This window comes from Planococcus citri, chromosome 3, assembly GCF_950023065.1.
Source record: "Planococcus citri chromosome 3, ihPlaCitr1.1, whole genome shotgun sequence".
NCBI lineage: Eukaryota > Metazoa > Arthropoda > Insecta > Hemiptera > Pseudococcidae > Planococcus > Planococcus citri.
Genome location: NC_088679.1, coordinates 2,022,072 through 2,040,820, shown reverse-complemented (window position 1 = coordinate 2,040,820; position 18,749 = coordinate 2,022,072). Strand labels below are relative to the sequence as shown.

At 36.3% G+C, this 18,749-nt stretch overlaps 1 protein-coding gene across 11 annotated transcripts in view; it reads left to right on the top strand.

Moving 5' to 3' along the window:
* Window positions 1–18,749, top strand: part of Lar (tyrosine-protein phosphatase Lar) — a 389,327-nt gene that overhangs the window by 278,633 nt on the left and 91,945 nt on the right. For all 11 annotated transcript variants that reach the window (XR_010557786.1, XM_065357492.1, XM_065357498.1 and 8 more), the window contains one exon: window positions 14,457–14,651. Coding sequence is in view for 10 of the 11 variants with exons in the window: in XM_065357492.1 (XP_065213564.1) it covers window positions 14,457–14,651 (195 nt within the window). In the remaining variant the exon portion in view is untranslated. The remainder of the gene's footprint in view (window positions 1–14,456; window positions 14,652–18,749) is intronic.

The following is an 18,749-nucleotide window of genomic DNA, read 5'->3' as shown; positions in this document are numbered from 1 at the left end:
GTTAAAATACTTGAGAGGTGAATTGAATTTTAACTTTTCATTCATTCGGACAGTTTTGTGGAAAGTTGAGCCTTCAAAAATCTTCTGAAGGTTTCAGAACTGATCAAAACGGTTCGAACTTTTTTCCAGTTGATGTTTGGCTTTGAAAATAGTTTACATACCAAATTTTAGCTTCCTTGGTCAACTAGGTGAAATTTTGATTTTTTTTATTACCCAGCTTTTGGTTCATGAATTTCAAAAAATTCGCCAAAAATCAAAGAATGCACTTCAACGACTGAAATTTTAGCTGGTGATGTACATATTTTAATGGGCCTTTTCAATTTAGCTTTGTCTCGTTCAAAGATTTTTCTGTCAATTAAAATACTTTCCTCGTGGGCGTAAATGCTCCATTTTACAATACAACTACATACAAGCACCTCGCATCCTGCTTCCCCTGTAGCTACATACATATATAGTGGTAAGTGGAGAGCATATTTTGAATTTTTAACACACGCTCGTAAACCATCATTCGAATTAATGCCGGTAAATCTATCCGGACGCTTATTTTAATTCGCTGGCGCGGCTAAAAACGTAATTCACACCAACGTCCGTATCTATATACATCGGCATCGGCTACCTACAATGTAGCAGACCAATACATAAAATGTATCCTGATATAGCTTACACATACTCGTAGGCAGGTATCGTATACTAGAAAACCTCAAATACACACCTAGGAATCGATTACGTATTATACTATAGTACATATAATAATTCTCAATCGCCTAGTTTAGCTGGTTGCCTTTCTGTGTGTACTGTACGTGTATGGCTTTTTGCATATACGCGCGATCACTTTTTCCTCTTCGTCTTTCTCGATTCGCCAACAACATAAAGCGCGAATTAATGATCCAAAACTAACCCATTATAAATTACGAAAATTGGATAATTTCGCGTAATGCAACCGTACCCAAATGTATACGTTAGCTAGTCGTACAGTATAGAGCTACCTAAAAACTACCTAAACTATACACCTACCATACTACACGTCGTACTATAGGTATATACTCTCTATTTCTCGATAAATGAATGTACTGTAGCCCTCTATCGCGAGCATCCCTTCACTGCCCTTGCACCCTATAGCAACTCGCGATACACGCTATAGGTACGTAGCATACGTAGAGGTACGTGTCCGCGATAACGATATACCTACGTATACCAAAGGTACACAGACAAACTATAGACAGAAAATGGCCAAATTGGATTTAGGCTCATCTATACGTATTGGTACCTCTACCTACCCACGTTAGGTAATCGTACTATATACGTGGATACTCGTATTATTACTGCACAGTCGACGCTGATATTATCCGGCATCCGTACACAGGGACAAATAAAATTGTCCCTGTTAGCCCCTGCCTAACTCCTATAGTCGAGGCTTTTCCTCCGCTACAGCGTTAAATATTGCACCAACAACGTTCGGTAAACACTAAACAGACACATATGTACCAACCGGATATTACACAGTGAAAGCTGAAGGATTTTTCGCCCCATCAGGATGTGTTATTCTCATTATTTCTGTTCTTTATTCATTTTCACTCGCGGGTTTCGCGACTCCTACGCCCAGACGCACCCTTCCCTGAATACATTTTTCGCTCGTTGTTTGTAATCTGTCATCTGAGTTGAATGGACAAAAAATCGTCGAGCAAGATTTAGCGATTCTATTAACTAAATGCATGATTCGGAATAATAGGTTCTCATGTTGGGAAACAAATCATTTTTAAGAGTGTTTAATAGGGTACCCTGCCTAATTCACCGAATCACAAAATTGAGCTTCAGAGCTCCCCCTCCCTCTACACCTTGGTTTTGCGAATCCAATCATGTAAAGTTTATGGTTGTAAATATAAAATTAATGCTTACTTACTGGATTTTTTCCAACTTTTTTGATCGCAGCTCTAAAATTAACAACTTTTTGTCAACTCGCAAAACAATCACACCCTCTTACAATGTCGTCAAAAAATTCTCATTTTTTGACAATTTTGGCAGATATTTGTCCTCTTTTATAATTTTGCCAAAAATGGATACCTTTTGACAATTTTGACAAAAATGGGCCCTTTTTGACAATTTATTGCACCTACCAAAAATGGTCATTTTTTAAAAATTGTACCAAAAATGAACAGTTTTTGACAATAGTGCAAAAAATGGACAATTTTTTAAAATAAAAATAGTGCCAAAAATTAAACATTTTTAAACAATAGTGCCAAAAATGGACATTTTAAAACAATAGTGCCAAAAATGGACATTTTAAAACAATAGTGCCAAAAATGGTCATTTTTGAAGAATCGTGCCAAAAATGGACATTTTAAAACAATAGTGCCAAAAATGGACATTTTAAAACAATAGTGCCAAAAATGGACATTTTAAAACAATAGTGCCAAAAATGGTCATTTTTGAAGAATCGTGCCAAAAATGGACATGTTTAAAGAATTGTGCCAAAAATGAACGTTTTTAAAGAATTGTGCCGAAAATGTGCAATTTTTGACAATAGTGCCAAAAATGGACATTTCCTGACTAATGTGTCAAAAATTGCCCATTTGTGACACTAGTGCCAAAATGGACAAATCAATAGAGCCGAAAATGGACATTTTAAAACAATAGTGCCAAAAATGGGCAATTTTTAACAATTGTGCCAAAAATGAGCACTTTAGGAGTATTTTTCAAAAAATTGGCGCTTTTTGACTTGGTTATTATATTTGACTAAAAAAAATGAAAACTTTAGTGAGTAAATTTGGCAAAAAAAACCAGAACATTTGTTCGGCAATTTTGAAACAAAAAGAGAACTTTTATTAAACAGATGAAGCGAAAATCAATTATTTTTAGATGCTTGGAGTGGGGAAAAAGTACAAAAAATTATGGATTACAGCTCTTAACGATTAGTGTACCTTACAAAAAGAAGTGAAAAAAAGGCTCGATCATGCTCAATTTTAACGAAAAAATTTGATAATTTTTCGACTGTTTTCCTCAATTTTTGGTCACAGGGTTCTTAGTGCACACCCTTTCACGGAGCTTAGTTTTTTTTTCCTCAAATGTTTCTAATACAATATAAAAATTATACCAAAACATCGATAAGTATAATTTCTGAAACTAAGGAACTATTTGAGAACGCGAAGGTGTCAATTTTTTAATCACGATTGCGAATTTCAAAAAATTCTTCCTGTGGGGACAGGGACACATTCCTCATCAGTTTGGTGGTGGGATGAGGTTGCAGAGGCATAGATAATACAGTCGTGTAAAAAGGTGGCTAATAATGCCCGATGGACTATGCCATAATATGTACAATACAATGTGATAGGCTGGAGGATGAGTAGGGAGGGAAACACCACCACGAGACTAAAAGAAAGGTAGGTGCCCGGTCTACACCTATACGTTCGAGGTAGTATAGGCGCACGTAGTAAATATTAATATAACGTACTCGAGGCTTTAAAGCTGTCCGATTGCTAATCTTTAGCGCTTTGTTTTTAGCCTTTGCGAATTTTTTTCACCAAACCTACGACAAGAGAGCCGCAGCCCAGTCTCGAACGGAGACGAAGCAGGGGGTTCCAGCTGATCTTGCTAGGCGACTTTAGGTTACGAAGAGCGGATTAAGTGTGTGGCACAAATCACGCGTGATGACTGTTCGAAAAAACGGACATTTAAACCTTTTGTAATGAGATTTATGACTGTAGCGTATCGTCCAAGACGACCGTGTGGCTTTATAAATTGCCTACAAGGTGGACTATTCCGTTGTAACGAAAGGTATTTTGTTATTATTTCGCGAGCTGGTTGCGGGCATTCTTTTTTTTTTTACCTCCGCGCCTTGATAGGATTTAGTTTTCCCCTATCCGCATTCTTTTAGTCGTTCGCTTCTGTGCCGCGTTGTGATTGTTCGATCTCTTGGCGAAATTCTTCGCTTTGAGAAGGTACGACCTACGACGAGTATATCCTATGCACCCACTCTACGGTACATATTTACGGCTGCTGCTGTTTCCCGTACCTACGTAGAAAATTTCCAGATATTTGTACCCACTTTTGGACTATAAGAGGTATGTGAGCCTATTTATATAAGGTGAAAGTGTATAGGAAAGGTTTTGTTCGAGAACGCAAGTAGTTTTGATAGATCCGGTGCCAAAAACGTGAACCTTTGCGGTGCGTTGCGTTGTTCTATGCTACTCGATTGTCTCGAGGGCGTCTTTTATTTTGAATAGATAATCATTATGTACGCGAAAATTCGCATTTTAACGTCTTCTCGCCTGTAAAGAATGTAGAAATGTGATGAAAAACGCTGCCAAGTATATTGAATCGGAGAACAATGCTTTTTTTGGTATGCTGAGCTATACAGAGTAGTGTGAACTGCGAAGTCTCAAATGATCACTTATTGTGTTAATAATGACGAATGCGATATAAATAGTGAAAACTAAAGAAAAGTACCCGCTCGAATTTGTATTCTTGGAGGAAAATTGGCTACCTTCTCATCTTCATTACCTATAGGTACTTACTGGAAGTTCTAAATTTGTGAATTACCCTCGTCGAAGTCCAGAAGAGTCTTACAAGAGCAGAGTCTATGCTTCAAAATGAGATGTTAGGTTATTATTGCCAAGTAGGATGAGAATCTGCGAATTTTAAGAAATTGAAAATATAAATTATTTTCAAAAATTTTAGTTATTTTTTATTTTTGGGTGTTTGTAATTACTTGATTACTACACCCGTCGTCGTGTGAGATTCAAATCGAGTTGTTAAGGTCAAGTTTTTTAATGTGGTCTAAGAATTTTTCAATTTCGGAAGGGTCGTCTGGTATGAATAGGGATCTTTCATCTATTTGTAGGGATAGTCTGTGCTGATGTAAAGAGGGACAGTGAAAATAGTAAGTGTTGGACAGATATAAGTTCTGACAGGCGGCCTTTTCATAGAGGTAATTGTGGGTGATTTTTGTGTGGCCAAGTCTCAATCTGGTTAAATAATGATTTCTTCAAGTCTGTTCAAGTGGGAGAGGTTTTTCCAAGGACGGACTGATTTTTTATGTTGAAAGAGCTTGTTTGTGGTTTGGAAGGACCAAAAGTTTTGCCATTTCTCAAGTGTGCTTTGGGTGAAGATAGACTCGAGGTCGTCAGCTGTGATAAATGTGAGAGGAGAAAGAGTAGTGGCGGATTTATCCACAAGTTCATTTCTTGTGATTCCAACATGGCTGGGTAGGGGTACATCTACATTACACATATAAACTGGATGGAGAAGTTTGAATTTTGTAAATCAAATAGAGTTTTATGGATATTTTGAATTAGGGGGTCGTCAGAAAATAGATTTTGGATAGCAGGTAGCGAGCTGAGGGAATCACTCTGATTTAAGATAGACTTATTTTCTGATTCATGAGTGAATATATCACAGAGTCAGTGGAAAATAGCTGCGAGTTCGGCAGTGTAGATTGAAGAGCAGTTATGGGTTATGGATTTTAAAATTTGAAATTTTATCATTAATAGAGTAGGCATACCCCGAATGAAGTGTTGGTATTTTTGATCCATCTGTAAAGCAGAGATTGAATTTTTTGTATTCTGATAAGAGTTCGAGATAGTTTTGTTTTATTACTAGTGGAGAGTGGCTATTCTTTGGGTAGTTAATAAGTTGTGTATTGACTTGAGGAGGCCCGAGGAGCCAAGGAGGATATAATATTGGTTTTTGGATGAGTGTTTTATGATTGATTTAAAGATCATTCAACATTGTGGTGAAATTAGAAATGGGTCCTTCTATATGATCAAAATGTTGGGGGTTGGGTGGGTTAATTGAGTTTTGGAGTGGATGGGAAGGGTTGGAGGATGCATTTGAGATGAATTTGTTTGTTATGAGAGTTCTTCTAAAATCTGGGGGTAATTCTGCTGCTTCACAATAAAGGCTATCTATTGGAGATGAATAGAGGGCTCCTAAACAGATCCTTAGGGCTGAGTTTTGAATTGTTTCTAGGATATTTGAAGTTTTATTTGAGATATTTGCAGAACACGGGCTTCCATACTCAATTTTACTACGAATTAGAGATTTATACGAGTGAAGTAGGAGTTTGCGAGATGGATTATACTTGGTGATTTTGATTATTTTCAACAGATTTAGGCGTTTCATGATATCTGATTTTACTTTTAGAAAATGAGGAGTCCAATTTAGTTTTCTATCAAAAGTTAAACCAAGAAATTTAGTAGTGGTTTTGAATTTTAAAGTGTGTTCTTTTGAAGTTGAGAATGAGATCTGGAGGAATCTTATTTTTTTTGGTGAAAAGTATACAGTGGGTTTTTGACTCAGAGAAGGTTAGACCATTAGAATCTGCCCATGATTCAATTTTTTCAAGGGTTTCTTGGATTACTTGAAGAGCTAGTTAAATATTATTTGAACGAAAGGAAATGTTTATAATCATCAGCAAAGTTTCTCAGAGAAATGGGTCTAGAAACAACATTTGAAATGTCATCAATCAAAAGTATAAATAAGACGGTGCTAAGAACTGAACCTTGGCATAACGCCAGGCTTCATCAAATGCCTTTTCAAGATCAAAAAAGACTGAAAGAACACTTTCTTTATTCTGGAAGGCCGAACTAATTTTCTTTTTGGAGACTAAAGAGGTGGTCTAGGGAACTTTTCTTTCTGAAACCACTTTGATAAATGCTAAGAGAGTTTGAGGAATCAATAAGTATACCAATTAAGACGTTTAATAACTATTTTTTCAAGTATTTTGCAAGGAACTGAAGTTAAGGAGATGGGGCAATAACTAGATGCCAGATTTGGGTTTTCATCGGGTTTTAATATCGGAATGATTGTTGCAGTTTTCCACAATTTTGGGAAGGAATGAGAAGTCCAAATTTTGTTGTATAACTGAAGTAAGTCTTCTTTTCCAGTGTCTGAAAGGTATTTTAACATGTGAGGGTGAATTTCATCAGGTCCAGGGGATGAATCTTCAATGTTGTAGTTTAGACAATGATTTTAGCTCTTCAAGAGAAAAAAGAGAGTTGTATGGTTCTAGATTTTGAAATGAAAAGTCTAAGGTGGTGGATTCTATTTGTGTTTTTACTGTTTGGAAAGCAGAGCTACCCTTACAACAATGACCATGCTAATTTTGATGTGAATGTCGACCCATCCACATCCGTCACTTTTGGATGCCACATGTCGATGTGAATCTCAACCCTGTGTTGAGCTAATTGTCAATGTAATTGTGGACTGATGTTGATCTGCGTTTGTGTCGACAATTACATCGACAATTTGCTCGACACAGGGTCAAAATTCACATTGACATGTGACATCCAAAAGTGACGGTTGTGGATGGATCAACATTCACATCAAAATTTATGTTGACCTCCTGCTTTGTAAAGTTATAAAATTTGAGTTTAAAAATTTAAATTTTTTCCCAAAAATGATTTCCTCAGATGTGGCTATTATTTGTGCTGAAAAGAGCATCAATGCAAAGTCCACTTCTGAAGAAGTACAGATGAAAAGTCTGTATAATCAATACATTGAACAGAAATTCCTTATATCAAAGATGGTGCAATACTTTATCTAAGAGTAAGTACTAAACTAATCCATTTTCATGTCGACATGTTGATGTTAATGTTGATGTGGAATTCGACATCAACAAATACATTCACAATGTTCACTAAACTTTTAAAGACTAAAACAGAAATTTTAATTCTGAAAAATTGGTCAACATAGTTGTAGATGTAAATTTTGAGCATTGAATTTTACATCTACATGTAGAGATGGCATGTTGAGGTATCAGAAATGATGAGAAAATTTTGAAAATTTTCATTTACCTGGCTTTTGTACAGACAGAAGATTTCTACTAAATAATTAATTGATCACTTTTCCATCATTATGTTGGAAAAAAACGTAGTAGATGTAAATGTTTGATGTCGACAATTGCTGTGTGGGTATAAGAGGCAGTTGCAGAAGCTTTTGCAAAGGATCTAGCTAAGGTGTTTGCAATGCCATCTATTGAGTTTATTTCAGTGTTGCCATCTACTAAGTAGGGTATTTCAGTAGGTATATAACTTCCTTTAAAGATTTGAACTTTTTTCCACATTTCTTTTGTAGATATGCTTTGGGCGATGCTCAACATGAAATTATTACAACTTTCTCTTTGTTTAGATAAGTTGATTTGGCAAGCAATAGCTCTCTTTTTCTTGAAATCAATGAGGTTGTCAAGAGTGTGATTTTTTTGGTACTTTTTTAATGATCTTTTTCTATCTTGGATTGCAGTTTTTAGTTCATAACACCACCATGGGACAGATTTTTTGGGAACTTTGGTGGAAGTTTTCAGAATGGTTTCTTCAGCTGCTTGGACAATAGAAGTTGTGAAATATGCAACTATAGTGTCCAGATCATCTCTTTGAAAGTACTTGGATTTTTTCTGAAAAATTTAATCTCTTGTTTTGTTAATAGGATTAAAAGAGTATTTTTTTTATTTTTATTTTTTATGTAGGTATACCTACTAGAAAAAAATGGAAGAAATCAATTTAGATTATACTGATAAAAATGGCCACATTTCTGTCTGCAAAAATAGTCAGTGCCGAACGTACACAAAGAACACAAATGAACTAATTCGATATTAATTAGGCAACTTTGTGGAAAATCATGAAAGAAAAAGAAATACCGACTGCTAAACCATCTCGCGAATTTCTATAGTCGCGAAACGTTTTGGTTGATGAAGAGGCAGGGTGTATAGATCGAGGAAGATGAGAGTAGAGAACCTCGGCAAATCATCGCTTATTCTGTCAACTTAATTAGCGGCAATTTATCAAACCAGTATCATTTTTTAACGGTAAAATTAAATTAAAACCAGACGTTGGGAATTTTTTATCATTAATGAAACGAAAATTAATGAACACGATGAAACGGCTAAAAAATAAAGAAAGCAAAATAAAAAAAAATATGAAAACGCCGCATCGGGTTCGTTTCGTTCCCTTGTTGCGTTTGCGGCACCATCTCTCAAGGTAACCTAATTCTTTGGCGAGTATGATGCGATGCAATGCGTTACGATGCGGTCGTAAAAATATGAAAATTCGCATAAATTATAGGTCATAATTTAATATCCACCATAATATAGGTATTTATATACTTTGGACCGTATGGAAGTACTTGGAAGCACATACGTACTTGTAGGTACGTTCAACGTGCCCATTGATGCAGTTGCATAAAAGCGAAACGACCTATTATAGGTCGAAGTTGAACCAAAGTTGCACTTAATGTGCTTAAAGCCCAACTGCCCACTCCGAGTAAGGGCTATTTTGTCGGCCACCGCTCCGTAGTCCGTACCACCAACACGACCGAAATTAGCTGCAACATTTTTGCCGATACGATAACTTTTCGTGCGGCCTACGCGCGTAAAAATTACTCGGCAACGTAGTTTTTGCCAAACGTGAAATGAAAATTAATGAAGAATATTTGTTTTACAAATTCGCCCGGTACCTGTTATAATTAAGCTCGCCTCGAAATCGTGCGCTCGGCAACACAGTCTTGCCTTCCAGGCCCCTCCGCATCGCCTAACTGGCGCGTGAAATAGATTTGAAAAGCTCGTTCGAGGAAAAAAAAAATACTTATTCCTGCTTTTTCGGCGGCGTCGTCGACTGCGTTTCGACACATTTTTCGAATATTAAAGCAGCGTCGTGGTCGTTATCGTCGCGTCTCGCCGTTCCTACAGCTCCTAGATGAGTTGCACGTGCGTTTTTCAACGTGTCTCTTCTACTTGTTACGATGCCTACGTTTGTTTGTTATATGCCCGCATTCTGCACCTTCTTCGACAGGATTTTTCATCGTTGTATTTGTAATTATGTGATTTTTAGGCAAGATGTCTAGTTGTAAGGACAATTCTCAGATTTAATTCGCTTCCTTATTGTTGCATCTTTTCGTAGATCAGTGTGCCGAAAGTTGGTAAAATTCTTTCTTAAATAAAATGCCAATGTACGAGGGTAGCAAAAAGCATGTTCCCTTAGATTTTCTTGAAATAAAGACCGAGTGATTTTTTTTTTACAATTTATGGATTTTCTTATGAAAATAGAGAGCGAGAAAGATAATGGCCCCGTGGGGGGGGGGGGGTTGGTGGTAGAAAAATCGAATAAAAATAAATGAACTTTTTGATCGATAAAAAAGAAATATTGTCATGAAGTTTTATTCATGGTCACTATAAATTCAGATATGTATCTGTATTTATGTTTAAATTCAATCTCTGAGCATCTTCTTTGTTTCTTGTTTCGAAATAAATGAGAGACTTGAGGATTACCTAAGAATTGTATCCAAAAACTGAATACAAAATTACTTGTGTTCTGAATTATTGATCAACGTTAATAGGAAGTTTTTGTACATCTCTCCCAAAAATACGATAGAAACCTCTTTTCAAAATTTCCCCGATAATTTTTCCGAATATCGTCTTTGTAACTCCTTTAAAAGAATTTGTTACAAGCTCCTAAATTAACCAGTCGCCAGATTTGAGCCTTCTTAGTTCGGCAAATTTTCCACAGAAATAGATGTCGAAAGAATTGCATACTTAGTTTGCCGGCGTATTTACGGCAAACTGAGTATGCAATTCTATTAACACCATCGAGTGGTCTCCAAAACCAGTCCGCTTACGGTCAAGATCTGATAAACATGTTATACATATTTACCTATTTCTAAGCAATTTTATAAAATGGTGTATATATACGCATTAGGTAGTTACTCTGTATTCTTATAAAATAAAGCATAGTATACAGTCCACAAAGTTATCACTATTTTCATGGTCCTCCGAGCCGGATGTCGCGTGAAGCGCCTCGACGTTTGCTTGTTTAACTGCGGCGTTGGAGCAGCAAGGAATAGGTTTCTCATACTCCCGCGGATCTCTACGGGCTCTCCGTGAACTACCTGCTCTTGTGGTTGTGGTATTCCAGCTGCAGCAGCACCAGTTGAGTCGGCTTCAGACTGAGGAGGGGCTGATTGGTCCTCGACACCACATTCTACACTGACTGGCATGGCTCCTGAAGGACCAGATTGTTCGACGATAGAAGCTCCCGTCGAATCTTGATGTGGTGGCGGGGTGCCGATCGGTCATCAACGGAATCTCTTTGAGCGGCTTGCGCGACAGGTGCTTGTGCAGCATCGGAAAATCCCGCGGCTGCGGCGTCAGGAGTATTTACTGATGGTATCGGCATGGGCTTCGACACGACATTGTACAGCGGCTGGCACGGCTCCTGAAGAACCAGACACAGCCGGCATGTTCTAAGCAATTTTATGAAATGATGTATATAGACGCATTAGGTAGTTACTCTGTATTCTTATAAAATAAAGCATAGTATACAGTCCACAAAGTTATCACTATTTTCATGGTCCTTTGGGCCCAGATACATATAATCAGTTGCAATGTCTGAATATGCTGAAAGAGACAGCAATCCTCTTTATGACAACAACGACGACATTTTTCTCGACGATGACATTTTAACCGACGATGATGGGACAAGACGTAGTTCCTCGACCTCGACTTCAACAAATATTAATTGAACGGCGAACTACCTGCTCTTGTGGTTGTGGTATTCCAGCTGCAGCAGCTTATTTAGGTTCAGATGATTCGATTTTACTTGATTTTTTTCGTAGATTTCTCAAAGCGATGTACTAGGAAGAATGAAAAATCACTGTCATTGGCTCCTTAACCCCAATAGGGTGTGGTGGTTTGGTTTTTTATTTTCAGCGATTGGAATTTTTTGCCGAAATGCACAATTTTGGACTGCTGAATCTGGGAAAAAATCAATTTGGGATGTTTTAACAGTTATTGAAGGTGATTTTTAAAATATTCGTTGAAGATTTCAAAAGTTTCAATTATACATAGCTTTTTATGAAAGCTCAATTTTCCAAAGTTGGCAAATTTTGGAGCCGTGATTATGATTAAGAAGTTTGAAAAGAAAATCTAGTAAGCGTAGCCACCTTTTTACACGACTTAATTTTTTGATCTTGTTATTTCCAATATTTATGAAACGAGCAAAAAATGATACGTTTTTGGCTATTTTTCTCTATTTTTTTGACGTTGGTAATCATGATTAAAAAGTTGACACCATCACGTTCTGAAATATTTCCTTATTAGTTTCAGTTTGGCATAATTATTATGAAATATTTGAGGGAAAAACAACTAAGCTCCTTGAAAGGGTGTGCACTAAGACCCTGTGACCTCACTTCTTTTTTAAAAGTACGCTAATTCTTGAGAGTTGTAATCCATAATTTTCTGAACCCTCTCCTCACTCCAAACATCCAAAAATAATTGATTTTCGGCTCATCTGTTTAATAAAAGTCCTCTTTTTGTTTCAAAATTGTCGAACAAAAGTTCTGTTTTTTGCCAAACTTTCTCACTAATGTTTTTTTTTCATTTTTTTTGCCATGTTTGCCCTAGTCAAAAAGGGTACATTTTTTGCAAAATACCTCAAAAAGTGCTCATTTTTGGCATAATTGTTAAAAATTGTCCATTTTTTGCACAATTGTCCAAAAATTTACCCATTTTTTGCATAATTGCCAAAAAAGTGCCTATTGTTGTCTATATTGTTAGAAAGTGTCCCTTTCTAGGCACAATTGTCAAATAGTGCCCATTTTTGGTATTATTGTCAAAACGTGCCCATTTTTGGCATAATTGTTGAAAATTGTCCACTTTTGGCACATCTGTCAAAAAGTGACAATTTCTGTCTAAATTGTCAAAAAGTGTCCCTTTTTGGCACAGTTGTCAAAAAGTGCCCATTTTTGGTACAATTGTTAAAACGGGCCCATTTTTGGCATCGTCGTTGAAAATTGCCCATTTTTGGGCCAATTGTCAAAAAGTTTCCATTTTTGTCACAATTGTCAAAAATTGTCCATTTTTGGCACAATTGTCAAAAAATGTCCACTTTTGGCACATCTGTCAAAAAGTGACAATTTCTGTCTAAATTGTCAAAAAGTGTCTCTTTTGGCACAATTGTCAAAAAGTGCCCATTTTTGATACAATTGTTAAAACGTGCCCATTTTTGGCATCATCGTTGAAAATTGTCCATTTTTGGGCCAATTGTCAAAAAGTGCCCATTTTTGTCATAATTTTGTCAAAAGTGGCCATTTTTGTCACAATTGTCAAAAACTGTCCATTTTTGGCACAATTGTCAAAAAAATGTCCACTTTTGGCACATCTGTCAAAAAGTGACAATTTTTGTCTAAATTTTCAAAAAAGTGTCTTTGGCACAATTGTCAAAAAGTGCCCATTTTTAGTACAATTGTTAAAACATGCCCATTTTTGGCATCATTGTTGAAAATTGTCCATTTTTGGGCAAATTGTCAAAAAGCACCCATTTTTGTCACAATTGTCGGTAAATGTCTCTTTTTGGCATTATTGTCAAAATGTGCTCATTTTTGACATTGTCAAAATGTGCTCATTTTTGACATTGTCAAAATGTGCTCTTTTTGGCACAAATTGTCAAAAATTGGCCAAGTTATTTTTTTATCTTGCCTGCATGAAAAATGTTTTTTTTTGGGGGTTTTCTAAGTTATTCAAACAAATTCCTGTTTTCCACTAGAGCTTGTTTTTTTTTTGTCAAAAAGTTTTTCCCTCAAATTCTTTCAATTTTTTAAAAATTTGTATAGCTATTTTTCAAAGTTTTTGGAATTTTTTTTTGAGGGCCAAATGCTCCGCTTACCCCCCCCCCTCCACCCACCAATAAAAAAAACTTTGGTCGTAGTGACTTTTATAAATTGGCGCCGCTGTTTTCCAAAATGTTTCCTCAGTTTCAAAAATGATCGAATTTACTCAAAAATAAACGAATTTGCAAATTTTCAACCGCTCAGTAAAACCCTAAAAATGGTCGTGGACTTTGGATACTACATACATAGCAATGGCTGAAGTCGACGCAGAACCTCAATTACTATCTTCTGGAACTGGGTCATTTTTCCTTGAAGAGGTAGGGTATGGGCTAGGTCGAAAACCCATATTTTTTTTCGAAAATGTCCTCTCCTTGAAGATCCACATCTCTCATCGAGGTACTACTTTTCAGCTAAAAAATTTTTTAAACATATTTTAGCTGAAAATTAAAGTTTACTTTGAATTTGGTGAAAATCTTCTGACTTTTTTCTTCGCGATTCATCCTACAGCATTGTATCTCTATATGCAATACGAGTGTAGAACCTTTGGGAGGTGTCCTTTTCCTCATTTTGATCAAAACTCAGTACATTTTTTTTTTTTTACATTAATTAGAATGTCGATTGTACCTAAACCAATTTGAAAGTACTTTCTGAGTCCGAATATTGGCTCGTTTTTTTTTTCAATTCAATCACTCTAAACCGCTCCTTTCTTCCTCACTGCTGTTCTGAAATTACCTATTTTCAGCTCGAGTGAAGGGTTCTACCCGCACTAGTTGCACTTGTAGAGAACTCCAAAAAAATATGTAAATAATTTTCAAAATCCGAGCATTATTTTAATCTAATTCATTTGTATTTTATTCTATTTTCAGAAAAGAAACTACCTCTGGGCTTTCCGAACATCACGTCGCCGCCAGCGTCGAAAGCTGTCGAAGTAGGCCATACCGCAGTCCTCCAATGCACAGCTATTGGAGACCCGATGCCAACCATTACGTGGATACGCGACCAAAACCCTTTGGATATTAATAACAACGACAGATACTCGGTACTCGACAAAGGTTCACCAGGTAAGTGTGCAAAACAGCGAAACGTCGAGTTTCGAATTGTTTGCCTTTTTGTTTATTTTTCGCGGTATTTTTATTTTCGTATTTTTATACTGTCGTATCTACGGTTACATCGGTTGTGCCACTTGTCGACCATGAGATAACGATGTTAGATATCCGAAGAAGCGTAGAGGTACCTACATTGAGAGGAAGGCAAACCGAGTACTTATACAGAAGAGGTACGAGAGGCATAAGTTGGGAAAAAGTTTCTGCATGACTTACGTGTACGTGTGGTGTAGCAGCGGTTTAGCTCTGGAAGAAGATAGTCGTCGTAGGTACAGTACGAAAATACGAGTATGAAAAATGAAGGAGAAAAAAAAAGAATGAATAACAAGTGCTACACGTTGCCGCGCGGATGGTAGAGAGACTATAGAGAGGAAGCGATGCGATGTGTATATTTTTATCTAGGTTTTTATACGCGGGTATGTGGAAAGTGGAAAGTTTGCTGAGATGCTCTCAAATCGGCCTGCTCGTAAGTTTTTGCAAGTCTCGTAATATCTTAACGTGTACTCGGCGGCTATTGGAGTGTACTTCAAGTACCTATGTTCGTATATAAGTATATATGGAAGTGGAAGTAGCTACATAGGTACGAGAAGCGGAGAATGTTGAAGTATACAACGAAGACTTTCGCAAGAAGTGAAGACTACAGAGAAGAGTCGTACCATACCTACAAGATGTCGGTACATAGTTTTTTTTCTTTTCTGCGTGCCATTTTTCTTCTCTTGGTCGTCGTCGTACGAAATGAAATTGCCAGCAAGAAATGGCGAACAAATTACAAAATCATCGTCTTCGCGTCGCGTATTTTCCTACATCTCGGTGCAAACAATGCGAAGGTAGAATTGCAGAAAGGAAGAGGAACGCAGTGCACTGTCAGAGAGACGCTCTTTTATAAATTCGCGTTCGTCTGCGTACTTTACAGAGTTACCTAGTTGTTGGCGAAACGTAAATTATATTTCAAACTTAGATACGTAATTTTTTACGTATTGTTAAGAACAAAGTGCTGATTCGGTATCTGGGCTGTATTTTCGTATATACGAAAAGGTGAGCTGAATTATGTCGTGCGGTTGTGGCGAGCTAAGCGGAATTACCGGTCTTGTGTGAGGCGGAGTCTTATGCCGAGAGTTGAGGATGGATGAATTATGATACACATTTGCACCCGCAGCGCGCCAACGTAATTTATTCGTCGACGATGGGCTGAGTTGCTGTTGTCGGATGAACAAGGTACCAGAAAACGATGCGATGATTGCGAAAAAATTGTAATCTAGGTGATACCTACCTACCTACTGGAAATATTGTATCTTGGATGAGGAAAGCAGTCGTTTTATTCTACGTGGAAATGCTTAATGGTGAAAGTTTTCCTCGTTTTTGAGACTAAACGTGAAAAAACAAACCCAAGAATCAAGTTTTTTAAAACTCGAATGAAATATGTTCATGAAATTTGCGGTTGTTAGGAGATTTTAATATTTGTACGTTTAACATTTTAAAATGGTACTTGGAAAATGGGAAGTGTTTCTTGAAATCAAGTTTTTCGCAGAAATGAGTTTTTAGAAATACCCCTACGGTGCCTCGTCTTCTCTGATGACCATTGAATCGTGTTCATTTGTATGTATTTATGAAGGAAGAGCCAATTAACCTGACAAGAGAATGGCTGGAAGTGCCAGTCTCCGATTCGAACAGGAGTATGATTTTTGATTTTTAGATGGCGGTTGTGAAACCTCCATTAACAAAATTTTAGCAGCACGATTTTTAAAAAATCAAACGTGGCGATTTTCGAAAATATAATTATGTTTTTTTAAAAAAACTTTCGATAGAAACTACCCTTATATACTATTTTAGAAAAAAAATTGTAAAAATCAATTCTGAAGCTGATATCGACTCCTTCGAATTGAATTTCACCATTTTAGTCATTCAATTCTTCCAGAATTTTTGAATTATTTGAAGAGGCACAAAAGTTAATTTAAACAGCTAAAAATTAAATTCTGGTTTATTCTCGACCTACAAGCTGTTACTCAAATTTTTCTCCTTGGAAAAATTCTATGTTATCCCAAGGTTATCGTCGAGTTCTGGAAAAAAATTCAATTTTGAAAACGTTGTAAGTCATCCAAAGCTGTTTGAATTTCAGTAAAATTTTCCAAAAATGACATGAAAATTGTCAATAGATATAATACATATAAAAACATTAAAATTGCTGTAAATCATTAAAAATCTATTTCAGAAAAATTGGCACTTCATCTTGCTCCAAAATTGTCAACCTACAAAAATATGTGATAGTTTTAGATCACAGTCATACTCATTCAACCTCACAACTTCACAAGGTGGTGTTATTTTGCATTTAGACCTACACTGTAATGTAACCCTTCGTATTTTTACAAAGATGTTAATAGAATTGCATAACCAGTTTGCCGTAAATATGCAAATTTATTCTTTGCGTCTTGTTAAGAGTTCTAATAACTACCGACCGCATTGTAAGATCATATTTGAGAGAGTAAAGAAGATTGAATCTGATAACGAACCCCTCTCAGAACTTCCAGAGATCGCCAATAAAAAATTAAAAGAATTGCAGAATTCAAAGGAAAAATTTCAAGCAAAGTCAATTGACTGTGAATTAGATAACAATGTTGATCTTGAAGAACAAAACAAATTTCAGCAAATTTACAAATACCTTCACAATTCATTAATTAAGTAGATCTAATACTCCTCAAACATCTTTAAAAGGAGTCAAGACCAACAAAACAGGATCAAGTTTTCACCTACTGATCTGCCAAAGTTTAACGTCCATCCAGGCAACTGGATTAATTTCAGAAACATCTTCACTACAATGGTTCATAAAAATGAAAATATAACAAACCTCAACAAGAACATTTGTCTGCACAATTGTCTCGAAGGTGCTGCTAAAGATCTTATACAATATCCAACAACTGATCTCAGCCTTCAAACAAAACTACACAGTGTGGATAATGCCCTCAGACCAAATCTATCCAAAATTCAAGTGTGTAGCTGCCATCTGAAGAATTTGAGGGCAAAGTGCACATTGAAGCTGGTTTGGAGAGAAGTGCAGCTGGAGAATTGTGAAAATCCTAGGTACCTTGGTATCATGCTAGATCAGGGTTGGGTATCTATGCGTAGAATAACCTATTCTACATTTTGGTGTAGAATGTGTAGAGCGTGTAAAACACTATGTAAAATGCGTAGAATGCAACAAAATCACCCATCTGAAAGCCAAAAAAATTGTTTATTTATCAAAAATGCGCTTTGAAAATGAAAGTTCAACTTTTTTGTTCAGCACATGAAATGAGAAAATGTGAATTTGGAATTTCTGCTTTTTGATTATGTAACCTGATTATAAAATAAATGATGGATAAAATGAAGAAATAAGGTTTTAAAAAAACTTGTCTGCACATTCATTCTATGCATTCTACACATTCTACTCATTCTACGCATTTTACATTTTTTCCGGCTATTCTACATGTGCTATTCTACATGTAGAATACCCATGTATTATACATGGTGTATTCTACCACATAGCACAAGCGATGCCAAAGTTAATTGAAATGACGAGATCTCTAATCTGTCACTTGTCAACACGACATTTGTTGACACCACAGTTGATAAATGACAAGTGAGAAGTTGATATCAAAATCGACTGTAGTCTCCCTTCATTTTTTGTCTCGACAAGGTCTCAACATTGGTGTCACTTTTTTGAGTCTAAAATTTAAGAAGCAAATTTTGATAAAAAATGTGCATAATGTACCCAAAACTCTTTTTTTGATGAAAGTAAAATTATTCTCAAAAATATTTCACCCTAAAAACTTTTTTTTGAAAAAAATAAATCTGCCCTGGGTAGGGATCGAACCAAGGTTGCCACTCACTTCTATCATGTTCTCTAACCACTAGACCATTGCCGCTGATGAGTGGAGAGGCCTTAAAAGAATATTCAGTCCATCTTTTTCTGGACTTGGAAAATTTTTCTTATTGTATTGTCGACTCAGACATTGACAAATGAGTCGGCAACACTTCAAAATTTCTAAAAATATTTTATAGATCTTGTAATCAACATCAACT